Raw genomic sequence first — 26587 nt, 5'->3', positions numbered from 1 at the left:
CCTACAAGGAAGCCTTTAAAATGTTGGTTACTGTCTATTTCAGTCTTCCATCTGTCCACAATCACACACAAATTAATTTAGCAGTCTGAACCTAGGCACCCCCAAGTCGACGTGTACATAAATCAAACCACAACAATCTGGTGTAGGTGGTTGCTTGTCCTCCTAGGTGAAAGACTGGAATTGCAGAGGTAATACTAATGGGGTTTGAATTTGCTAGAAACCTGCAAAACTCCTGTCTGCACCTACATTATTTAGCATACATATGTAAGTTTGTAATTCCTGTCATAGCGAGTTCAGCGACTAGCTTCACTTAAAAGAAATCCCAAATTTACAAATGCATCTCTGCTTTCAAAAGTGTGTGCTCTGAACATGTCAATGACTTTCCACCTGAAGCACGTGTGTAAATTCTTGATGCCCCTTGAAGGTGTCCCCTCCCCCCCCGCAAGAGTTCCTTTTATTCCAATAATTTTAGTCATGGTCTGCTGAACTATCTCCAGGGCAGTTTGAAGATAAATCTGCTGACCCTATGGTATAAAGGAAAAAAGGGTTAATACATTTCAGATATGGGAAGATGAGATCAATAATCTTCTAAAAAAAAATCTTATTTAAAAGGGCAGAGGGTGGGGTCAGAAGAAAGGTGATATGCTAATCTAACAGAGGAGAAACAGTACAAACACAGGTTAAGTTAATTCCAAACAGGTTTGTGGTTTGAAGTGCAATTCTCATCAGATAAGTGAATGAGGAAAAAAACCTGACCTTTGCTGTACTCCCTGCCGTTCTCACTGACATAGGAAACTTAGGCCCAAATGCTGATAATCTTAGTAAGTGGCAGGGCGATACAATTGCAGGCTATATTTTGGGCACTTCCAAATAAAACTGATCTAAAATGACACTAGCACCATGCTCTAGCTAGACTGATCATTGCATTTCAGAAATTCATACAAGGGTTTCTTCAATTTTACGCCTTTCCCCACAGGGATAAAATCTTCATGGCTGAATTCTGAGGGAGTGATTGAACATAATTTGTATTTTAAAAACTCCATCTTTTTCTTCATATGGATAGCTCCAAACCAGCTTCATTTTCAAGTGACCAAACCTGATGCAAAAATAACAGCCTGCAAAGAATGGTTGCCATGTGTGTTTGAAAATCTTAAAGCTGAAAGGGAGCAAATCAGATATTATTTATTCCCGATTTATTTTTCCATGGACAGCCAGCCATCTGCAGAGTGTTAACTCGTTCACTACCTCCCCCATCCCCAACCATACTAGAGAATAGTCTGGAGAAGGCCATAGGGCTTCATGTTGATACAGCTGCAGCAGACCAGCCACTTTCATCCAGATTAGACCCAGTTCACAGGCTTCACCATTTCTTGCCTTCACACCTAAACGTAACAGGGGTATTCAACAGCCCATGGACCCAAACATGCATACATCTGATCATCCACCAGTCAAGTGCTTTAAGAACAGACTGCCTCAAGGAATCAGGGGTTCTTAAAACATGCAATCATTACAAATTAGGTGTTTTTGTTTCTCTCAGGGCTGTACCTTATTTTCAAGAAAAATCTTTTGTCCAGGCATTGGTAGTAATGATGTACTAATACTTGATGCACAGATATGTTTGAACTAGTGTAGTATTCAGATGTAGGTTTAACAGTGTATTCCTGAAAATAACACTAAGTTTTCTGTCAATTCATATTAGAACGATATGTTTCAGCTGAGCAATTATTGGAGAAGCACCTTTAAAACAGATCCCGGGGGATAGGTGAAGACTTTTTCAGCCTTCTAATATGGTGGATATTAATTTCACAGGATGATTTTCATTATTGTATTCTTTAAAAAAAAGAATTCAAAGGCACTAAACCGACCTATACAGATAAAAGGATGCACAGGAGATAGGTGTGAGACTGATGAGGGATGTCTCTTAGAGGATGCTTACCAATTTGGCCACAAAAATATGGTTTTAGAGCCTCATCTCTACCTTTGACTAGTTCTGGAGCCCAAATCTAACCAATACACCCAAAAGTTACTTTCAGATACACCATTAGTGCACTGGCCTCAATGGGGTTTTGGCTGGGATACAGCGCCAAAGACATAACTAAAGGAAAAGAACACCCAAGATGGATTTACTCTTACCCTCATAGGCTGTACCACACCAGATACAATAAAAATGCTCTTCTCTTAAATAGGTGGTCAGGATTTGTAACTTCTCTAATACCTATATATGGAGGGAGAGAGATTTTACAGCTTTAAGTAGTAATAGCAATTAAACAGTATGAGATGGGTCCCTGTAGCGTTCTTTCCTGCTAATTAGTAGCATCTATTGTTAAAAAGAACTAGCTTGGAAAAGATCACATGATACTGCAAGGAGAAATGGCCACTTTAGTGAAAAGGAACTAGTACTACACAGAAGTCCTGATAGGGTGGCCAGTGGTGCAGCTGTCTGGAGAGGTAGGTGGTTAAAGCATATTGGCTGTTCTTCATTTTCACCTCCTGACCAACTAAAAGTATTACATTTCATTTAAATGATGTTATGGAGGAAGATTTCTTCCTTGTCCACCTCCATCAGAGACTGAATTCTAGGGCAACCATCCATCCTGTTTTGGGCATGATGGCCCTGTATTTTGGGCACCATCCCAATTTATTTTTCCAAAGGGGCTTATTGTCCTGTATGCCACATTTTTATAGCGCAGGTGGCTGCTACTAGTTCTGGTTCCCGGGGCGGGGTGTTTACCAGGAGCTGGACCTGTGTGGTGGTGCAGCCACCACCCAACTTCCCCCAGCTGGGGTGGGGAGCTAGGATCCAGACCTGTGTGGCACACTGCTGTTGCTTAGCTTCCCTTTCCCCCGGCTGGCAGGAGCCAGACTGGTGTGGCTCCCACCTGGCTCTCTACAGCTGGTGGAAGCTGGGAACTTCACTTGCAGGGCAGTAGCCCCTTTTCTGGAGCCACAAGTCATGGGGCAGCTGAGAGCTGCAGGTGGCCCCTGCTGCCCTCCAGCAGGGTGGCACTCACCACAGGGCAGCCACTACCTGACTCCTAGGAAGGGTGACCATCAGCCCCATTTTGGATGGGATGGCATCATTCTCCTGTGTCCCATATTTGGCCGGGGGGAGATATGGTCACCCTAATGAGTTCATTAGACTAACACCGCTGGTGGGGTCTTGGCATAAAGGACATCATTTTCAAAAGTGACTGATGTGAGTGCCCAACCTTTTAGGACCTGATTTTCAGAGGCAATGTATAAGCATTTTCTGACAACTAGATCCATCAAGCTCAAACTGAGTACCTAAAAGTAAGACACACAAACTACTCTGTTTTGAACATCTTGGCCCAAAGATGAGGTACTATTAATTAATTTTGCCTTTTATTCCAAATCAGTATAAACATGCTTTGTACCACCTAATATTATTGCAAAATTAATTTGCAAGGCAGAAAGACCATTCAGTAGAGCTTTGATAGATATATAAACACATACATATTTTACAAACAAAGACAGTTTCATATGAACTTTGGTTTCAGTATTTACACTTAAGTCCGAACAGCTGCATTCACCCTTTTCTTCCTCCTCCTGATCCTTCTCTTCATGTTCAGGTTCTATCCAGTACCAGATCTCTTTGGGAACTGTAATACCCTTAAAAATAATAATTTTTAAAAAAATGATTACAAGCAAAATTCTCTCTCTCTGTTTCTCCAGCAGATGCCTGATGAAAGCAGTTTTGTAAAGGGACAGGTGTTACTTTATAAACCTTGTTATAAATTATAGTCTTGATCAATTGTATTCTTGAAGCTTCAGTGTCCAAATTGAAAGCACATTGGACCACACCAAGGATTTATTTGTGGATTTGTTGCTTTTTAAAAAAAACAAATTTAGAAGGATGCCAAAATACACTTCTGTGCCAGATATGCTGGTAAAGATCAAGACTGTGCCGTCTTGTATCTTTTTGTCATTGATTCTCTTTAACAATGTCCCCTTAAGAAGGCATAGCTCTTTTGGGATTTTTACAGTTAAAAAATATTGATTCTTCACATTCCCTCCATGCTGAAGCTCCTCTTTCACCTACGATAGCAGATGAGCAGTTTCATCTGAGCCAGACACTGCCCCCAATCTGACAAAAGCTACCATGAGACTTAACAGCAAAATGGTCAGTAATCCCATGAATGCAATTTCTGTTGCATATGAGCTTCATGGGATGCAGGCTCCCACAGCGCAACATTCTCTCACGAGGACTATTACCATGTTAGCAATAGACATGCACATGCAACCCTTCTGACAATGCCAGTGGTGTGTCCACCACACACACAATTCCCAGATCCTCTGCTCCTCAAGGGACGGTATACCCCTGCTTGCCAGTTACACCTCACATCATAGTTCTGCTTAGGATACACAACACTTAGATTTGTTTACAGTTAAAATATAAGTGTATTAAAGATTCAAGTGACAGGTCACTGAAATACTGGAAACAAAGGGTTACATATAAAATAAAGCCATAACACACATACCAGAGCTTCTACTTAGTCAACAAGATTCACCGTTCTTTAAGTTTATCTCCCCCAAAATCTTTCCACTGTTTCAGCCAAGCCTGGCTGTTACCCTTTTTCATAGGGCAAACACATAGTTAACTTACTTCCGAAGTAAAGGATAACTAGGTTATTTCTGCACCCACAGATACAGTTCTATCAAAACATGGTCTTTACTTCTAAGAAATATTTTTTTTTTTTCCTGTCTAGCATCTCCCTCTGGAGACTTCACAATCACTTGATTAGTAGTTTTTTCAGACAGTATAAGGGCATTCATTGTGAAGTACACTACACTCAATCTACACATAGCCAGTCAGCCAGAAAAAGATTATTTTTGAAAGAAACTTGTTTAATGCTTTTTGTCGAGCAGCTCCAAGTCAGAAGTCTTAAGAACACCATTTTCAGTATATATACACGTATACACACATAATGACCACGATGACCAGCGTGACACAGGCTTTAAACCAAGTCCTTATAGGACATCTTTGGGCAAACAAGGATGTAGATACTAGACCATGTAATCCTTATGCCTCCCTATGTCCTCTGACAGTTAGGACCACATGCTGCCTAGGTTTAACATGGCATCTCTGGGTCAACAGCATCACCATTTCAGTTCAATAACACCCAATATTACACAAAATTGTTAAAAATGAAACAACATTGCAGATTTTTCCAGTCTTCATATATAACAACTAGTTACAAACCAGCTTTCCACCCCACGGCAATGTATTAGCTTACTTTTTGTGTGTCTAATTGCTGGCAGGCCCTCTGGCTTTTCCTAAGGTCCCCTTCTATCTTACGTTCCTCTTGTTTGCTTTTGAATCTCATTCTGTTCATAAAAAGTAGATAACAAATTTACACAATACAGGCAAAAATTCACTAATGTAAATGTAGTTGAGATCCTATACACATCATAGTCCCCACAACATTTGTAACTCTCCTCTTTTGTACAGGCACGGAGTCCTCTGAGGGGACCAGAAAAGGCCATCCTAAACAGGACCATACTGAAGCTTAGAAACATAATTATAGAATTATATGTACTTACCTGTCTTAAGAAGGCTCCATTTAAATAGTTTTTTTAAAAAAAAAACAAAACAAAACAGATTTCTAGTTTAAGTTGCACTCTAACAAATGGCAAAATTTACATTATTTTAACTGCCCCCTGGCATCACAAGTGTCCACAGTAATTCAAGAGGCACAGGAGAGGGAATTAATGTATTTTAGTTTTCATGCGTCGAACTATTTTTTTTCTTTTAAAATGGTTGGCAATTTCCCTCTCCAGCCATGTCCTATTCATTACCCAAATGTTATTCAGAATTGATAAGACAGTGTAAACATAGTTGAAACTGAGGCAGCCAGTATCACTTAAAGATAAGAGTGAAACCCTGATCCTTTTTTACATTACCTGAGCAGCCATGTCTACAGGCGCAGCTTCTGTTGACAAAACTGGGCTTTTGTCAACAAAACTCACCGAGCATCTACACAGTTAAAGTGCTCTGTCGAGTTTGTCGACAAAAATTCAGCTGTTCAGCTGGCAGTGCTATATCTCTCCCTCCCCCACCGTGATCAGGTATAATGCCTCTGTCAACAGTGTTTTGTCAACAGAGTGCCCATGCATATGCTTCTGAGGACAGAGAGGGCTTTTGGTTCCCTGGGCAGCCCTGTTTCCAGAGCTTCAGGTCAGCCATTCTGTCAGGAGAGGCCACGGCAATCTGGCTGCTCTGTCAACAGAGCAGCTTGCTTTTTCAACCTGCTTGTGTGTAGATGCTACCTGTCGACAGAGGTACTGCTGAGGATTCTCTGTTGACAGATGCTGCCTGTGTAGACATGGGCAGCATGTTGACAACAAATCTCAGAAAAGAAACCATTTTACCTAAACTGATCTGCAGCCTGCTCATCTGCTTGTTTTTTCATATGAATTTTTCTTCTGTAGTTCTCTAGCTTTTCTTCTGCTTTCCGTTTTTGTAATTCTTCATGACCGAGCCCACCTCTCCCTGTTTAAGTTCAAAACACTGTTGTGAGCTGCTGAGAAACTGGAATTCCAACTAATTGAAAGGTGACTATTACACACCTGTTTTAATGTTCAGAGGAATAGGTTCAACAAGGCCTTCTCCTGTAGGAAAAGAGAACAGCTAGCTTACTAAGTCCGGTCTCTCCCCAAAATCATAAACACAGCATGCTAAAGTATATGTAAGATTTTGCCACTGATGTGGTCATTTTTAAACAAGTTGATAAATCCAGCACCCAAGTGCGTTGACAATGGGCTGGAAGATCAGGTATTCCTTATTTGTTGAAATGTAGTGCTGCTGTGTGTCCTGTTCAGGCTGCTGCCCTATGCACCAAACTACAATGGTTTAATTTGAGAGACATAATGTATTAATAAATAATGCACTGCACCTTTCTGTGGCATCTTTCATATGAGAATCTTGAGACACTTTACAAATATTAACGAAGCCTCACTATTACTTATCCTCTAGTGACAGATCCCAAGTGACATTTTTGCTTGTCTGTGCAAAGGTCCCTTTCCACCATCAAGCTGTAGATTTGTGCAGATTGGAGATAGGGTCTTAGGTTTTTTAAAATTTACTTGCTTGGAAGGAACATCAAAATGAACAGGCTATATTATGCTACATTTGTAAAGCATCATCCACATCAGAAATGCAACTTTAGTTTGCAGCGAGTACTATGTCTTCTTTCTCCAGTTCCCCCATAACCCTCACTCTTTTTCTTTGAGATTTTAAGTGCCTGCTCTCACCTTCTGTGCTTTCTTCTGCTGTGTCAAAGGGGCAGTTAACCACTACTTTAACAGACAGGAGTCCTTATAGAGATATTCACTGAATTCATTCAGAGAAAGGTGGAATAGCATTAGTAATGGATACATCTAAATTCTAGATATTAACAAACTTACCACTCTTGCCAAGGGCCTGCCCACTTTTGTACCCCATCTTTTGGAGCAAAGCAAAACCTTTGTTTTCATTTCCTAAGGCACTTTTCAACACAGTGTCACGTCTTTCTCTTTCCTCTTCTTTTAGGCTCTTTTGTCGATTTTTCTCATTAGCTTCCCTTTGCTTTTCTTCTTTTTGAATAGCTTCTTTCATACGCCTGACTCTTGGCAATCCTGGCCTGACATCCTGTCTAAGAGAAAAATAAGTATTAACACTGTCTTTTTTTATAAGGGGTAAACAAATATTTAATGGCAGCATAATCCTTTACAATGAACAGTTAGGCTATGGGATCAGCTCTGGATAAGCAACTTCTCATGCACAACTAATCAATTTGTTTTTGTTAGGGTCCAAATTTCTTGCTCAAGGTATAATCAATGTTCAAACTACAGAGAAAATAAAATAATTTTGATGGTAATGAACGAAAAAGATTTTGGGTCCACTCAAAAACATCTGGATTTGACCTAGGATTTGCCTACTGACTACCTCTATTGGTTGATAAAGATTACATTTATGGTGTCCTAGTAGAATGTCAGGTCTTTCCACTGTAATTATGGTGCAAAATAAAATGCATCTGCCACCTGAGAATGAGGAGTGGCTTTTAGATATGGAGACCTAAGCTGAAAATATTAAACTCTTACTGCTCCAAAATCTGTGAACCATTGCATTTCCATTCTAATTCCCACTTTGTCAACTGCTTGTAATGGACGCAATAATAGTTTGGGCCAAAACTTCTAAATTGTACTATTTATTTGTGGAAAGAACTTGAATGAAATTTATTGTGCTGTTTGGATTATAAATGTTTGAAAACCTCAGTAAAATAGCTCAATATTCTTTTCCCCCCGCCCCCACTCTGCAAACTGAGAAGTAACTTTGTTCTAAAATGCTGGCTATTCATAGTCTGTGGAAAACATAACTTTGATTTTTAACTTCTTTTAAAAAGAAATTAAATTGTTTCCTCAATAACAATCACTTTACTTACAGCTGAACGTCCCACATTTAATGTATCATCTAAAACCTACAAAATTATACTACAAAGGGGTTAAAGGTAGTTTCAGATATACCACTTGTCGCTTAATCTCCCCATCTTAATTCTTGTAGCTTTGCCACACTTTGCTTCACTTTAACTTTTCAATGGCTGTTAAGGATGACATTAATTATATTACTTATCCTGTAATATAACTGCAAACAGGGACTACGTGTAAACTTTTTATACACAATCGAAATGGTGTTTCCAACCGGATGTTTCCCTATTCCTACAAGATCTTTTTCCACTCTCTCTGTTCTACAGTGTAACTGACATTTAAAAGGGGATCCCATACAGTTCAGCGCAACTTACAGAAATACACATGCCTATATTATAACTATTTTAAAAGCTTGGCCCTTATGGAAAGAATTCTTTGAAAGAGTAATTTGTCTGGCTTGCTAAACTACTATATAACGTATATGTACTCTTTGTTTAGGATCTCAGGCCACTTTGTTGGTGCTACGAGAGGCAATTGTCAAAAGAGTTTCATTAGTGGCCAGTCTTACCTCATTTCTATCTCTAACTAGGCATGTAATGTTTCTGCAACAGAAATAGGGAGGACTTGTAAGGAATACAGTCACTTCTCAACTTTTCACTGTAGCCATTTACAAATAATCGATATTTGGGAGAAGAGGCATGGTAAATGCAAAAATAAGTACACAAAGATGTGGAGGCCCAATTTTTGAAGTAATTAATGGGCTGAGATGGCTCAAATTTTTGGTGCCCAACCAAAAAGATCCTTCTGCTTTTCAGAAGGTACTGAGCAACCAGCCTCTGAAAACAAGGACCTTTAAGATGACAAACGGGGAACCCCAAAATTGAGGCATCCAGTATCGCCAGCTTTTTTTGGAAAATTAGATCTAAATTTTCATGTTGGCCAAAATACTGCTTGTTCTATTCATATGAATCATGCTGTTGAAGTCTCCCTGTGACTTAGGTGAGAAATGAATAGACATCAGAAACCCTGAAAAGAGGATTTAGCCCTTACTGAGATGCTTGGTTAATTCAGGGATGACAGGCACTTTATAAACACTAGTGAAAAACTCAAGAGTAAATCTCCAATACAATTAATATTGTTACTGGATACACACATATATGGTCTACTTACTGCACATTAATAAAAGAGTCAGACATATAGTCATCTTCTTCTTTTTCCTCCATTTTTAATATATGCCCTCTATTCAGATCCTCTTACCTATAAGGAATGAAAATATGTTTTACCTTTTTTAAGAATGAATTGAAAAGGAAAGACTGTTGTTGGGCTGAGAGAAACTCGCTGCATCCGGTTTGCTTTAAATACTGAACATGAGCCAAAAAACCCTGGGACTGAATTTTATTTTAATGTTTTGTGAATTATCAGGGATAGACATTAATGTTTTAGTTGCAATCTTGGATCTCTTTTCTTGTTCAGCAAAGTTCTATGGCAGTCTCACTTTGGTGATTACTGTTGCTTTAGTGGCGCAACAGTTCATACCCTCAACTAAAAAAAAAATAATAAAACACTCACAAACCCATGTCTTATATGTCAGTTGTTCTAATAATGCATTTATCTCTATTCAACTTGACCCTTTTCCCCCTTGTTATCCACATCATGACATTTTTGGCATAATTTCCTTCTGGGGTCACCCAAATTAACAACTCCAAGATGCCAATCTCCTCTTTAATTTTAAACAAATGGAGAAATCTGCACTGTGAAGTTTTAAATATCAGAGGATTACAATCTCTTTGGCAATTTTTTTCTGCAAGGATCAGGATCCAGGGCACTGAAAACCAGGCATCATTCAATTCACTTTCTATTCAGTCAAATCTAGGCTCCTCTTAATATTCTCCCTTGATAGTCTTTGTTCAGACTTTGTGAATTTAGGCAAAATGTTCAGGTATTCTGTGCCTGCTTTTTGTATTATCACCACAGAGATGATGCATTTGGTACATCACCTGGCCCGATAGTTACTCCTACATTTTCTAATCTCAAAATTAATTTCACGATTCAAGATCACAAGACATGTTTTTTAAATTGGAGTACATCCTATAAAATCAAAAGGACTATACTTCTTAATCTTGAATTCCCCAGAAAACCGTCCTAATCAATTACATTTATTTTAGTATTCTTATGGGGTCCTGATCCTGCAAATAAGTTGAGCACCTGCCTTTGTACTACCCTGAGCAATCCCACTGAAAACAAAATTAACAAAAAAGTGTCACTTAAATAAAATTAATTCAGAATAGAAGTTGCTACAATAAAAGATAACTTCACCCACTTCAGTGACAAGTATCAGAGAGGTAGCTGTGTTAGTCTGTAGCTTTGAGAACAACAAAAAGTCTTGTGGCACCTTATAGCCAAACAGATATTTTGGAGCATAAGCTTTTGTGGGCAAAGACCTGCTTCATCAGATGCATGGGGGGCGTGTTTTCAGAGGGGTATTTAAAGAGTGGGGTCCCAGTAAGAGGGAGGGCCAGAGCCGACAAGGTCTATTTAGCAAGGTGGAAATGGCCCATTATCAACAGTACTTATCAAAAGAAGAAAAAACAAGTCAGATCAAACAGGGGATGTGAGCCTTTGTCAGTGTCTAATGGGGAGCTATCAACACCCAAAGCAGAGAAACTGTCTTTGTAAACTGCAAGCCACTCCCAGTCTCTGTTTAATCCATGATTAATGGAGTCAAATTTGCAAATAAATTGCAGCTCAGAGATTTCTCTCTCCATTTGATTTCTGAATTTTTTTGTTTCAGAACTGTCACCCTTAAATTGGCCACTGTCTGTCCAGGGAGCTTGAAATGCTCTCCCACAGGCTTCCGTACATTACCGTTCCTGTCAGGACTTTTTGTTGTTCACCCACTTGGTCTCTCAAAGTAAAATTACACATGACATTTGAGGAGGGAGAGTCAAAAGTGTGCGATCGAGATTGTCCATTTTTACCATAAACACAAGCTATTTGTGTATCATTCTGATTTTGGGGAAGATCTGGAAGCTATAGAACTCAGAGACCAAAAATCATATACAAATAAAGCCAGTCAGAGGCTGCTGCTTTGCTTCACGTCTTAAGAGTTTACAACCTACAAACAACAAGATGTCCTGTGGCACCTTACAGACTAACAGATATTTTGGAGCAAAGCCCACGAAAGCTTATGCTCCAAAATATCTGTTAGTCTAGAAGGTGCCACAGGACTTCTAGTTGTTCTCGAAGATACAGACTAACAGGGGTACCTCTCTGAGGCTTGTAACCTACCCATACTGTCTGCACAGCCAGCACCCCCATCCGTCCTCCCCTCAGTTCCCCCATCTGCTCCACCAAAAACCTCCCAGCACCCCCAGTCACCCCAACCCCCAAACGTCCCAGCACCCCCAGTTACCCCACCCTTAATTCACCCACCTACTTCACCAACAACCTCCCAGCACCCCCGGCCACTCCCACTCTAGTTCCCCCGCTCCCCCGCATTGGCACTCACCCCGCCGCTCTCTCCCCAGCTCCGACCTGCGCACTCGGCTCAGCCCCTTCCTGGGTGGCGGCTGCGCCTGCGCGCGACCGGGCCCGGCCCTTCCTGCTGCCGGGAGGGTGCGCTGCAGGCTGGGCTCGCCGCCTGCGGGTGAGTGCGGCTCGCGGGGCTCGGAAGCGGCCGGGGAGCTGTCCGGGGGGGCCGGGAGGGAGGGGGACACTCGCGGGCCCCGGGGAGCAGGAGCGGCCCTGGCGGGCGGGGCTGGGGGAAGTGCTGCCGGGCCAGGCGGCCTGAAATCCTGCGACGGGCCTGGCGGGCGCCACGGATGGGTGCGGGGCTCGCTTACCTGCCGAGCGTGGCCCTGCGTGCGGGGCTCGCCGCGGCTGAGGGCCGGGCTCCAGCAGCGTGTGGCCGCGAAGCTCAGCGGGCCAAGCAGCCCCGGAGGTGGTGGTTGCCAATGGCCCTGCAGAAGTGCTGCGGGATGGCAGGGGGCTGCAGCCGCCCCGGCCCTGGGGGCGTGTGGTGGCACGGGGCTGGCCCCGCGGGGCAGCGGTGACAGCCGCTGGAGGGTAGCGGGGCTCTGCAGCAGTGTTTGGTAGTCTGGGCTGTATCCTAGGATTTGTGGTTTCCGGGGCTCGTACCGGCATATGTTGGATGAAGGCAGCTGCATCATCCAATCCATTATTAATTACCTTGATGACTAAGTGGGTTGATCACCTGCATTAATACACTGTTCCTGTATTGAATGGTGCGGCACATCATGTGGATTGTGTAGGATAGTCTCCGATTAAAGCAACAACAGCAACGCCTTGTGGGCTTGAATGGTGACCCCTTCAACTGGAAGGGGGAAAGACTTCATGGACTGTCTCACAAATCAGCCAAAAGTTCTTTAGACTCCTACAAGAAGCCCCATGGAGTATTCCTCTACGTTGCGTCCAGTACCTGAGAGAGGTTAAAGGGCTAACCAAGATCAGAGAGAGAGAAAGAGAAGGGAAGTACTGTAGAGTCTCCTCCTACCTGTGGGGAAATATTCTTTTTTCTATTTACAAATTTTTACAGGGACCTCAATGTCTTTCTTGGCCAGGCAGAAAACAACCTTTGAAATCCTAAAGCTTTCTGTTAAGATTTAAGTTCCCTGTACCTCAAATGCACGTCTGTGCTTAATCTTAAACATGGTACTCAGTACATTAGGTATCTCTACACAGCTTATGCTAGTGGGCATCACAGTTTTAATTGATACGTTTGGACTTGCAAGCATTCAAAAAAGAGCTGGATAGACAGTTCTTCAAAGTAGTGGCTTGGATAGCAGCTTGGGGTCTCGAGCTTCACCACTTTCCTAGATTTCAAATCTTGAGCTCCAAACCCAGCTGCAGGTTCAAAGAGCTGACTAGACACCTAGACCTAGAGCACTAGCATGAGCCCTGCAAGCCCAGTTCCATTAACTCAGGTTTAGAGGCTCACTGCTGTAGGCTGTATAGATTTACATGTTGATTTTTATGATACTACTTAATTAAAAAAGTATAAGCATACTCAGGATTCGGGTCTGATACTGCAGTCTGTATCTAAAGTGCAGTTCTGCTCTGAAAACTGTAATTTGCATTAAATATTGTAGCAAAAGCATTCTACTGCTTTACATTGTACATTAACTTTATTTTAGGGACAGTACGGGAATCTGCAGAGAAATCAGAATTTAAGTAACGATGGAGCTAGCTCACAGTCTGTTGCTAAATGAAGAGGCTTTGGCACAAATCACAGAAGCAAAGAGGCCGGTCTTTATTTTTGAGTGGTTGCGATTTCTGGATAAAGTGCTTGTAGCTGCCAACAAGGTAATTTTATTTGTCCCTCTTTATTTCTTTTGCTAAATACTTGCAAGTTAATTTGATGCTCAGGAAAGTTACAAAATGGACATCCATTTTTTGTAGTAGCATCTGGGACCAAGCCTGCAGAGTGATTGTAAGAAGGCTCCTTTATTAATCATGATTTCATGGAGTGCACAGAAAACATAAAAATGTTTCTGACTGTGATCTTAAATTTTTTTCAACCAAATCTTTTTAATAATAAAAAATTAGTCAATGACTCCGTGATATTGACTAACAATAGTGTGAGATTTATACACTCCTGGAAATTGACTTAACGTCATTTGTAACATTACATCCATTCAAACTTCATGAAATTCAGTAGTTTGTCATTTGCATGTAAGGTCCTGAATTTTCTACACCCCCAAAAACTTGATTTATGTACAACCCTAATTATAAGTGTGTGTGTGTGTGTGTGTATATAAAAACTTCTGACTGTAGCTTACAGTTTTGTAAAATCTGTGCTTATTAAGTTGCTCATTGTTACTTGCGCTGAATCTGAAATTACAGCTTTCCAAACTAATATACTTAGGAGCCTCTACAGTTCTTCAGTGATCTCAAAGTATCAAGCTCTGCTTTTCTAGTGTGGAGCCTTTTCATGTTGATGAAAATGGTGAAAAACAACAAGGGACAGTTTCTTGGAGCTTAAAGGACCTTCTATGAAGCAATATTATTGGTTGATAAATAATAAATAATAGAAACAGTAAGAACTCAACAGTAGCAACCACTTTTATATTTCCATTTAGCAGTTGCGTGTGCTAGTGTTGAGTACAGGCGGTCCCTGACTTACGAACACATCAGCTTACAACCATTTGTACATATGACCAACCTCCAGCTCACCCCACCTGCGGGCCCCAGGTCACCTCCCCCAGCGGGGGGCTCCAGCTGCACACCTGGGTCTCCCTTCCAAACCCTGCGGACCCAGCTCCAACTCCTGTGTCCCAACCCCCCCGCCCCACCTGGACCCAACCCCCCACAAGTCCTTGTGACTCCAGATCACCCCCACCCCATGCAGCTGGCTCAGCACATGCAGGGCTCCAACTTGCCTCCTGCTGAAGCACCCTGCCCCAGTGCACCCCTGTTCAAGCCCTCCCCTGCCCCAGCTCACCCCCCTATACGTGGGGTTCCGACTTCAACCTGTGCCTGGGGCTCCAGCTCATAGTCCCTGGCAGAGCTCCAACCCCCCTCCACTCAGCCACCCTGCCTTGGTGCACCCCCTGTTCAACTCCCCCGGCCCAGCTCAACTGCTCCCTCCCATGGCCCCAGCTCCCCACCCCAACCCCGCACTTGGGGCTCTGTCTGTCAGCTGCTGCCGTGTGTGCACAGGGGTTCTGTCCCCCCACCAGCTCAGCCCACCCGTGTCCTGCTTCACCCCTGTTCAATACCCTCTGCCCAGGTCAGCCCCCTGTCCCCAGCTGACACCCCCCCTCCGGGACATGCTGGGTTGTCAGCTGCTGCAGGAGCATGAGGCTCTAACCCCTTTGCCCTGGTTCACCCCGTTCAACCCCCCAATCCCCAATGGACCCAGCTCACGCTCTCCAGCACCTGGGGCTCCGGCTTCAACCTGCGCCCAGGGTTTCCAACCCCCGGCTCACAGGGATCCAGTTCCAACCTGCCTATCCACCACCCCCACAGCCCGCGCCCCAACCCCCTGCAAGCCCCAGCTAAGCTGCACCCTCCCACCACCACTGCTGCCTTAAACAAATCCAGGCTTAACCCCCTTGCCTCCGCCCAAGGCCCCAACCCAAGTCCTCCCCGACTTAGGCGAAATTCAAAGTACGCGACGATTGCATGGCATGCAACTCTTGTGTACTGCAAGGGATTACAGTATAAGGGTGTTTCTGATTTACGACCAAATCGAGTTACGATCAGGTGTTTGGAATGTAACCTGTTCATAAATCGGGGACTATCTGTACACTATAGATTGAAACCAAAAGAATCTCCCCCAAGATTTCTGAAAACTGGTAGAAATATTGAATTACACCTGAATGGCGAGAATATAGTAACACTAATTTTGATCTTTTAACAGACAGACGTCAAGGAAAAACAAAAGAAGCTTGTGGAACAGCTAACTGGACTCATCAGCAGTTCCCCAGGGCCACCCACACGGAAATTACTGGCTAAAAATCTTGCTGCTCTTTACAGCATTGGTGATACATTTACTGTCTTTCAGACACTTGATAAGTGTAATGACATTATTAAGAATAAGGATGATACTGCTGCCTATTTACCAACCAAACTGTGAGTAAAATGTTGCCTTAAAAATGGGGAATGTTTGTTATAAATAGTATATCATAGTTCTGCATTAGCCAGTATGGCTGTGTCTACACTACAAAAATAACTTTGAAGTTGCTTACTTTGAAGTTGTGTGTCTACACACACCCTACTTCGCAGGTAAACTTTGAAGTTGGGCACTACTCCATTCCTGGGAATGGAGCAAGGATTTTGAAGTTGGGCTGCCTTATTTCAAAATTAACTTCCAAGTAAGGGAAAAAAATGTATATAGACTCTGTTGACTACTTTGAAGTAGTGCCTAACTTCGAAGTTAGTTCCTAGTGTAGATGCACGCTGTTTGTATGTATTGGTGTGTTATATACCTGCGTGCTTACATAATAAAAAAATAAATGAGAAATAATACGAGCAAGAGTGGGAGCATTTAGAGAAGGATTTTGAGCTAAAAAAAAAAATTATATTACTCTCTGAGGCTGAAGAGCCTTTCTTCCAGGTAGGGAAATGTCTTCTGGTCTGGGCAAATTTTTACATGTTTATGTCATGCAGAGGAAAACCAATGCCTGATAGTTAGAATGACATGAGGACAAATTCCTCTACGTAGAGTTTTCTTAATTATTTACGGGGACATTTTGATTCTCAAATTAAATGGTATATGGGAAATTGCAGGCTAACTCCTAATATGGACTTTATCTTTTCTGGAGAGTGATCTTACATACTCTTCAGAAAGTGTATTCACTGTTTGTATTCATCTACAATAGCAAACAGTGGGTGTTGTCTCGTGAATAAATAATCTTTGTCCTCTGTGTTTGTTTAGCTTCAGCTCATATTTCAGGTATTTTAACATAGTGCTTCTCAACCTTTTGAAGCCCAAGACTGGCTTGCTGTCTTCCTAATCTCTGTCAGAGAGGTCCCGTGGACCAGCACCGGTCCAAGGAATAGTCGTTGAGAAACACTGTCCCAGCAGTCTTGCTGGTAGGAAAGATCAGTTAGTAGTAGTTTCTATTATAACCTTTTGTTTTTACATACTTGTAATTATCTGAAATATTGATCGCTTGGGCTGAAATTCTCCTTGTTTGATTTATGCTTTTTTTGACACACATTGAGCAACACAGTTTTTGTATTATACATTCCCAAACATATTACTCTCCCTGCTTAAAGAATATCCCAACAGCCTTTTTCTCTATTGAGGTTATTCAAAAACAGCTGAACTTTGAAATGTCATCCATTTCATGCAAAGGCTCCATGGTGAGGAGTTATGAGCTTTGATAAGTTTGAAATGAACATCTGGTTGGATAATAATGCTATCAGTTATTGAAAAAATGTTAAGCATTCTCCATTGTATTTGTTAAAAACTTTAATGGTCTGCACTTGGAGAGTACGTCAAATTTCTAAGGAGCCAGTCCATTCTGTTGACTTTAAGGGCTCCTTAGTGTGATTTTTGTACTCTTGCTTTTCTTGAGGAGTAATGCCAAATATGACCTTGCCTGGTTGACTTTAGAGTAGTACAGACAGTGTTTTGAAACTCAGTGTTGTTGGCTTCCTGGAGATGTCCCACAGGGCCAAATTGTGACCACTTTGGCCACCACTTTCAGCTTTGCTGCTTTCCAGATGTGCAGGAAGCAGCATGGGAAAATCTGAATTTCATTTCCTGTTTGGCTAGAGTGGTGAGTGAAGCAGGCAGCACACCTCAGCAGCACATCTGGCCATGAATTCCCAAGGTTGTAGACAAGCTCCAGCATTGAGATGCAGGAGATCCAGGGCCTCATTGCTGGGGAGGAATGATACTTGCTGTGAGAACTGTGAAGCAGCAAAAGAAATGCAGATGTGTATGCCAAGATATCAAAGGCCATGGGGGAAGAAGGATACTCCATGGATGCCCAGCAGTGCTGCATGAAAATTAAGGCGCTCAGACAGGTGTACCATAAAACAAAGGAAGCAAATGGATCTTCTTGTTCATTGCTGCAAACATGCTGGCTCTATGAGCACCAGCATAGGATGCTAGGGAGTGACCCAACCACTGTCGCCAAAGAGACTGTGAATACCTCCAAAGAGATTCCTCAGGAATACTCTGGCAAGAGCAAGGAGGATGTGGTGGATGATGAAGAGGAGGATAATGTCAATGGTCATCAGGCAGATGGAGCAGCTGATCTTGCCTACAGTCAGGAACTTTTTTTAACGCTGGCTCTCACCACCTCCTCCCAGGACATTTCGCAGCCGGACCCTGATGGCAGGGAGGGCACTTTTTTAATAATGCTACAGAAGGGCTAAGGAAATTGGGCACTGTACCCACACAGCCCGGGGCCCCAGAACAGCTTGTTAATGTGTCTGGGGATGGAGTGCTGATGCTCCTTGCACATCTCCATAAAGCTTTCAGACACAGGCTGTGTCTACACTGGCTCCCTACTTCGAAGGGAGCATGGTAAGTAGGGTGTCGGGAGATTATTAATGAAGTGCCGTGGTGCATATGCAGCAGTTCATTAAGCTAATTCTCCCCCATGGCAATGTCAAAATGTTAAACTTCGAAGTGCTGACTTGTGTGTAGCTGCGGCTCACCCGCCAGTACTTCGAAGTGCCTGGGCAACTTCAAAGTCCCTTTACTCTCAAAATTTAAGCTGTACCGGTTCCATGATAGCTTTGCAATGGCGTCTGTATGGATGCGAAAAAAAGGGGCAGAAAACCTATTTTTGCTATTGCTTTCCAATGGGAGCAGGAGGAGAGAAGTGCACTATAGGATGCTGGTCAGACACACACCTACAACCATGGCACATTTTTGCCCTGTCAGGCAGAAACCCACAATACAAGGGGGGCATCAGAAACTGTGGGATAGGTATGCACAGTACATTGCTGACAAAATCGAAGCTGGCAATACTAACGGGGACACACACTGTCAACTTCATGTGCGAGTGCGGACATGCACCTTCAACTTCACAAAAGTGAGTGCTAGAAAATTGACCTTAACCAGACAGTCCAATTTCATGGTGTAGGCATACCCTAAGAAAGCCTCCTGCCTTTGTGATATCAGTTCACACATTCTCATGGACCTGTTATGCACAGTTGCTGCTTTTGTCATACTGCAGGAATTAGTTGTATGTCTCATTGCAATAAAAAATTATTCAAAATCTTTCCTGCCTTCACCTTCATCTTCCACCACTGCCCAAAAATCCAAAGCCAGCACAAAAACCTCACCCCAATCAACCAGATTATTTTAGTACCCGAACATAAACAAAAAGAAAAGTGTGTGTGCAAAAATTAACTGACCCAATGGTTTTAGTGTGTCTAAAGGTAACTGCCTTGTGCAACATTTTAAGCTTCTATATTTAAAAAAAAAATCAATCTTTTCTCAATTGTCAGGGCGTATATAACAAAATGTAAGCAATGTATCGCTCATCTGTTTTGTCTGCCCTTAATCCAGCAAAGTTTTAATCATATGCTTAAGTTTACACAAGATTTGGGCCTAAAGAAAAATATCTTGTCAATGAATCTTCCCCAAGCCTTCTGTCCCCTGAAGGTTCCCTATTCTCATGCAAAGCCCCCACTCAGCTGGTCTGAGTTGAGCAAAATATAAACAACCAATGTAACCACTGAATAATAAGTAGCTTTTACTAATAAAAGATGATTAGCAACATAAGGAAATTTGTTTTTTAAATGTACAGTATCTTCTAGTCTGATGCCTCCATTTAAGTTGTATATTAAACTTTGACAAAGAGATAACTAAGGGATGTCTTATTTTTGAAGGGCTGCAGTGGCATGTGTTGGAGCTTTTTATGAAAAAATGGGCAGGATGCTGGGCAGTTCTTTTCCTGAAACCGTCAATAATCTCTTAAAGTCTCTGAAAAGTGCAGAGGTAAGTTACATTTGCAGTTTAGGGCTGCACAATTAGGCATTTTTTTTTAAAGCCAAAACTATTTTTATTAGTTAAAATGTCTTCACAGTGTTTCAATAGGATAGCCAAAAAGATACTATCTATATAGTTCGTATCAGGATAAAGATATGTATAGCTGTCTTATAGAAGTGGTTTAAAAGTTTGGCTTGTGAATATTATAGCAGTCAGTTGTGATTGCAACTGTTAAGGTCGAAAATCTGTTCGAAATATCATTATAACCCCTGTGACAAGGTGCTGGTCCTGGGACACATGTCTCTGCACTCTTATTCACCGCTCAGTTCTTTAAGACTGAGGTGACTGAGTTCAGATGGCACATGACAAAAGTCATATGATTCTGAGGGCATGGTGTGCAGTTTCTACAGTAAATACATTGCTGTGCTTCGCTCCTTGTGGTGTTAGTGCCTGGTTTCACCAGAGTGCTCGTAGTGATAGTTCTGTTAATGTAGGTCATTCTGGAACAGCTTTTTAAGGTCATGAATTGTTGATGTAACCAACACAGTGTCTACTCTTGACACGATAAGATGAACTTCTAGTCTGGCACCCTCAGGACCTGCCAAGTTAAAGAATTTGTGGAACCATGGGAGGTCAATACTGGCTAGCAGCATTACCAACAATTCTGTTGCTTATTGGGTACTGAGAAGACATTTAGGGGTAAATTATAGCTAAATAATAGCACAGAGCACAGAGCCAGGACTGTGGCAGTAAACAAACTTTGTGGGACAACAGGAAACATGGCCTCACACGTAAGTGGTCATCCGGCTAACTAAAGTCATGCTAGATTATGGATGTTGCCTGATCAGAGAATGCTGGATTAGAGAAGTTCAACCTGTACATTACTTAACTACATGTGTGTTGACTCTATACCTTTCATGGAGGTGGAGTTCGTAAGTTGGCATAGCAGGGCAGTTATGTTGGCAGGAGTGAAAGTTTTTAATATAAACTCATAGTTAGGTTGACATAAACTGCCTGCATTGACCTGACCATAATGTAGATCAGGCCAAAGTGGCAAGCAGCAGCTGCTATAAACTGGCAACCTATCCTACCACTGAGAAAGCTGGGGTTGGGGAAGGACCTGGGAAAGACTCTGTATAGTGGACAGAAGGCTACCTTGTTGTGGAAGGATGTGTCTTCACCCCTTTCCAGCTTTCGGGAAATGAAAAGGTTATCTATTCTCAACTGCCTTGTATTCATTTGAGCCATTGTGTCTTCTGTTGATTAATAAACCTGGCCCTGAAGAAAATGATATAGACTTAAGTCTGGACACACACAGGCTATTTGGGCTGTGCTAGGTGCTCAGTCTGTCAGCTGGCTAACTCTCTTATACTGAGCTGAACTTGCCATAAAAAATCTTTTCAACTGAGGCTGTTGTGTTTGCTGTCATCTTACCAGTGGCTTTTGTTTTTTCTTTTTTAGGCAGTGGGAGTGGCATTTTAGGTTATTTTGTTGAACTGTTTTTGGAGTTTTTAAATGTTTAACAAGCACTGTGTTTTAGTTTTGCAAATATGCTAATGAAAAATACAAAACAAAAAACCACTCTCTCCCTAAAGAGCTTACAGGCAACGTGGAAACATATGGGCTATGTCTACACTAGAGTTTTGCAGTGAACATTTGCGGCGCGTCTACACACACAATGTGTTTTCTCAACAGAAACTGTCCATAAAAAAGCTGGGTAGCCGCTTCAACAATGTAGGTCAAAAGACCGATCCGCTTTTATGTGCAGACACAATCTGTCGACAGACGTTTTGTCAGAACATTTCTTCTGACAATTACTTCTGTAGACAGATGCTTCTAGTGTAGACGTGTAGCCTCCATGTGCTTACTGAGGAATAGTAATTAAATTTTTTTTTGTTCTCACGGTTGTGATATACTGAAGTTTTCATTTGGGATATGCTAAGTAGAAATGATATACTTAAAAAAAGATGGATGGGTGTAGCTACTCAAACTTTTATTAGGTGGGTAAAAGTTTTGCAGATAGAGCTAATGTAATGAATTATGTAAATCAAAACAGTTGGGTCCCCACATCAGCGAACTTAAGGTTTGCGAATTCAATTATTTGTGAGTCTGCTGCTTTCCCTGGGTCCCCAGGGCCAGGAGTGCTGGCAGCTGCCACTTCCCAGGGGCTCTGGGCAGGAGTGCTGGCTGCTGGGGATTCCCTGGGGCTCTGTGCCCTGAGCACCTCCAACCACTGCCTTGCCAGGGCTCCTGCTGGGTTGCCAGCAGCTGAGCTCCAGGTGGGGAGGGCTGGCAGCTGAAATATTTGCGATATTCAGCGTTTGCGAGGGTTCTCAACATGAAACCCTCACGAATGTTGAGACCCTACTGTAGTTCTAGATTGTCCCCTTCTGCTCCCATTTTCTTGTTAGTATTTTTGAGAAATAAAATGCAAAAAATTAAAATAGAAGTTTGAATGCAACATAGATTGCACATTTACATTTACAACATCTACGTATGTTCTGTTTTCTATTCCTGTTTCATGTTGCAAGCGAAGTTTGTGTAATAATAATTATATTCACTTTACACAGTGCTTGAAGTAGATTTAAACAGCAGAGGGAGTTCTTGCTACACCATCTGTGAGATACTAGTCATTAGCTCTTCTTTGAGCATACACATATCTTATATGATCTATAACAGTTGGGACCATTTTACATACTTAAATATAGCATTTGCTACTGAACATTGCACAAAAATTTCATTGTATTTGTTTAGTCTCTAGCTATCCTAAGTGATTTTATTGAATTGATAAGTTTGTATCATCTGTGTACCCAATACAGTAAGGTCTCAGAGTACGCAAACTCAGAGTGCGTGATCCTGCTCGTACGCGTCTGACCCTGACCCTACCCCCCATCCCAGTTTCCACCACCTGCAAGTGGCTCTGGTTCAAGCCTCTGCCGCCCCACGCAGCTCGGCGCAACCCCCCTGCCAACTCACAAACCGCTGCTGCTTCTCCCCTCGCCCTGCGTGGCTCAGCGCGACCCCCCCTGCCAGCTCCCAAGCTACCCACGCAGCTCCGGTGCAATCCCCATCCCAGCTCACAAGCCACCATCCCATCCCCTCCCCTCCCGTCACCCCGCATAGATCTCGTGCAACCACCCCCCTCTGGCTCACCACCCAGGCATGGTGCTTGTTCCGGCTCAACTCCCCGCCCCCCTGCAGCCCAGCTCACCACCTGCGCTCAACTCCACCCCTCACCCCCCGTAGCTCTAATCCATGCCAGGCTTAGCCCACCCTCCCGTCTGCCTACCACAGCCCCAACCCACTGCCAGGCTTAACCCTCCCCAGCTGCCCCCCAGCCCACACCACAGGACTTACCTTTCTGCTGCTTCCCTGGCTGCAGAACATGTGTTCTGCCAGGCAAAAAGCCAGACCCCAACTTGCGCGAAATTCGGGTTTACACGAGGGTGCGTGGAACAGAACCCTCACGTACTCTGAGAACTTACTGTGTTTATATCTACAAAAATGGTGGTATAACATTAATGCTTATAGCTGGGCTACAAATGCCTGTGAAGAACTGTTGATTGTAAAATGCTTTTTTGTCCTTTGCTTTATTTTCACAAATACAGTCTCAGGGTCGAAGTGAAATATTGATGAGTTTACAGAAAGTTCTAAATGGACTGGGTGGTGCCGCAGCTTCGTGCCACCGGGATATTTATAAGAATGCTCGATCTCTGCTGACCGATAGATCAATGGCTGTACGATGTGCAGTAGCTAAGGTGTGTACATTGTTTAGAAAGTTTAAAAATCCACTATTCTTCCCGTTCTGGATGCAAGGTTACTATTGTTGGGCTTGCTTCCTGTTCTTTATTGTATAGTATGGTACATTTCTGAAAGCCTAGTACTTAATGCTGTTTGTGGCAACAAAGTGAATTATAGGGAAAATGGCAAGGTTTTTGCTTTTGCGTTTATTTTCAGTCTAGAAGAATAAGGTGATGTATGTCTTGTGAAATATCTGTTTATTATGGCCTGGTGCCTTTTCTGTGATTAATGTGTAAGTAACAATACATTTCTTTTTATTTGTTTTGCATTAAATTATTAGTGGTGTTTAGAAGAAAAGCATCTTCCTTTAGGAAAGTCTCCCCCCCCCCGCCCAAAGTTGTATCCCAGAATTATAGGAATTACAGATATAGAATTAACCTATACAGGACACATCTTGGTGGCTTGTCCAGTCCAACTTTGAACCTCTTCCCTTAAGGGATTATTCCACTTTGTAATATTAATATTAATAATATTAATACACATTAAGGTTTTTTACTGATAGAGTTTGATATTCAGCTATTTTTTTAAAAATCTTACTCCCTTTTTGTTCCATTTTAAATTCCTCTTCTCATCCTTTAAGTGTTTCTTTTATTTTTGCTTGGCTGAGATACCCTATTAATAATTTTAGTGCCTTTAAAAAAAAAAAAAAGAGAGAAAAAAAGGGGAACCTGTACTCAGTCAGGTCCCCACCCCCAGCCAGTCCCATGGCTGGGGCTGCTGAGGTGCTGGTACTTAGTACTAGCACAAAAAATCACTGAATAATTCTACTTTTGCCTCAAAAGCTACTCTTCCCAGTGTTAGTCATTTAAATAGGCACTAAAGATATTTCCTAGGGAATAATGCTGCACAGGCAGATGGTCTACTAGGTATTTTGCTGCTCTCTATATCCAAATTGGAGATAAGAAATTAAACTTCATTTTAACTTCCACACATTCCAACATCCAAACTTCATCATAAATGTATGCGTGGAGTGCTAGATTTTGAGACAACCCACAGACAAGAAGCTTTCTTACAGTAGTAAAATACTAGTTAAATCTGGTTATACAGCATGCAGCATATTGATTTTTCACTAGACTATCTTGTTCAACAAAATTACTCCAAGTTAATGAAAACACACAAGAAGAACTTTGCCCCCACAGAACATGGATGAAGTGGAGAGTTACACATATTCTCAGGAAAAATTCTGTGTGTTAAATCTCTGGATTTGGGAGACTATACATTATGGATCTTGACATGTAGAATGGGATAATATGACTAGTGTAATCTGCTCAGTTTACAGCATCAATGATCCCTCAACTCTTGGATCTGTTTCCACCTCTAGATGTCCCTTTACAGTCTTATCCACAAAAGAGGCTGACAATGTGATCTGTTTCAGATGTTTCAAGCCTAGCTGAGTATATTAAAACAAAAAATAAGCCATGTTTGGAAGTTTTTGCATAGTCCCATGGTTTTTCTTCAGTGATTGTTCCAGCAAATTATCTGAGATTAAATGGGAGAGATGGAAAAGAAAAAGCCAATCAGAGGTCTTTAATATATAAATAAGTTTGCCAAATAAATCTAATTAAGCATAAGTTTAATGATAGAAAGGAAACAAAGTCAGCAGAAGTATTCCAGTATTCCTATTTTTCTACAGTGCCTACTGGAACTACAGAATGAAGCTGTATTTATGTGGACTGCTGAGCTAGAAAACGTAGCAACACTCTGTTTCAAAGCCCTGGAAAACTCAAATTATGGTGTACGAGTTGCAGTGTCAAAGCTTTTGGGAACAGTAATGGCTACAGCGTTGATACCAAAACAAGCAACAGGTACAGCATTATATGACAGCATGACATGATGTGTTGTTGTTTCAGTTCATGGATTTTTTTTGTAGACTTAAATTTTAAAAGCAAATTGTATGTGGATTTCTTGTTATATTCCCATTAGGAGATAAAGCTGATAGTTTAGTTTCCGTCTGCCAAAAAAAAAAAAAAAAAGATTTGCCCCAGGAGATTTTGGTAGTATTAAAATATGAAAACAAAAAAATAAAAGCGCAGTAGCTAAAATCTCAGTTGTGATTCGTCGAGACTAGCATTGTACACACATCATCATCAACAACAAGAACAACAACCATGGACTCAGCACCCATTGGTGTCTAATGCCTCTCTCACTGTTTCCTTTCATGTTTCCCTCTCCAGTGTGGGGTGGCTTAGTTTCTGTAGACTAGCTCTTCACCAATCTATTATATCATCTACCTATTATCTATGGGGCCTGCCTCTCCTGTTTGAGCTGTAGCCAAATTATCGACCCAACCCAGACCCGCTCAATTGGTGCTGCAGACCTTGTTTATTTGGGGGATGTCCAAGTCGGCATCTGTTATCAGTCAGTCATACTAGCATCAGATTTCATTTATATTGTTGTTTTACAATCAGAGCATCAACACTCATCTGCCCAACCCTCCTCCTTTATCCAGGCTTGGGACTGTCATAGAACCCCTAGAGGCTTCATGGCAGAGTTATTGTACATAACAGATCTCCAACTTTTCCATCTGTTATATGGGTCTGTTGCCCATCCACCCAGTACTATATCAACAGCCTGAAGACAGCAAATGTCACTGTTTTTTCCCTGTGTTTACTTGGCCTGGTGTCTTGCATAGTAGACAACTATAGCCTGATCCACCTATAAAATGTGTAGAATACCCCTGTGCTCCTTGTAGACAGTGTGGTTGTTCCTACAAACAATAGTAAATATCTAGTTTAACAGTTCCACCCTGCCTCCTAAAAAAGCTTGAAATTGTGCATTGAATTTCTGTCTATGGTCAGATTTACTGCATCCATTGTTCTCAAAGGGGTACAGCTCAACAGCTGTAGCACTCATGGAAGATTTGGTATAGGTGAGGGTCAGACTGTGTAACAGTGATGGTCAGAGCACTCAGCCTTCTTTATGCTGGAGCCTCCACTGGCATTA

The 26587-nt window shown here is 42.1% G+C and overlaps 2 protein-coding genes across 3 annotated transcripts in view; one reads left to right on the top strand and one right to left on the bottom strand.

Moving 5' to 3' along the window:
- Window positions 1–338: 338 nt before the first annotated feature.
- On the bottom strand, window positions 339–11993 carry GPATCH11 (G-patch domain containing 11). The gene is made up of 9 exons (XM_074989685.1): window positions 11933–11993; window positions 9595–9681; window positions 7426–7652; window positions 6589–6630; window positions 6391–6511; window positions 5256–5346; window positions 3526–3630; window positions 2134–2215; window positions 339–524 (listed from the first exon to the last, which is right to left on the bottom strand). The coding sequence occupies exons 2-9, from the start codon at window positions 9645–9647 to the stop codon at window positions 469–471; spliced, it is 777 nt and encodes a 258-aa protein (XP_074845786.1). The 5' UTR covers window positions 9648–9681; window positions 11933–11993; the 3' UTR covers window positions 339–468.
- Window positions 11994–12003: 10 nt separating this feature from the next.
- The window catches only part of HEATR5B (HEAT repeat containing 5B), a 98694-nt gene continuing 84110 nt past the window's right edge, over window positions 12004–26587 (top strand). For both annotated transcript variants that reach the window (XM_074989683.1, XM_074989684.1), the window contains exons 1-6: window positions 12004–12070; window positions 13578–13746; window positions 15806–16017; window positions 19744–19852; window positions 23452–23601; window positions 25278–25449. In XM_074989683.1, coding sequence (XP_074845784.1) covers window positions 13621–13746; window positions 15806–16017; window positions 19744–19852; window positions 23452–23601; window positions 25278–25449 — 769 coding nt within the window. In that variant the 5' untranslated portion in view covers window positions 12004–12070; window positions 13578–13620. The remainder of the gene's footprint in view (window positions 12071–13577; window positions 13747–15805; window positions 16018–19743; window positions 19853–23451; window positions 23602–25277; window positions 25450–26587) is intronic.

This window comes from Carettochelys insculpta, chromosome 3 (assembly GCF_033958435.1).
Source record: "Carettochelys insculpta isolate YL-2023 chromosome 3, ASM3395843v1, whole genome shotgun sequence".
In the NCBI taxonomy this organism is placed as follows: domain Eukaryota; kingdom Metazoa; phylum Chordata; order Testudines; family Carettochelyidae; genus Carettochelys; species Carettochelys insculpta.
The sequence above is the reverse complement of the archived record's forward strand: the minus strand, read 5'-3'. Positions and strand labels throughout refer to the sequence as shown.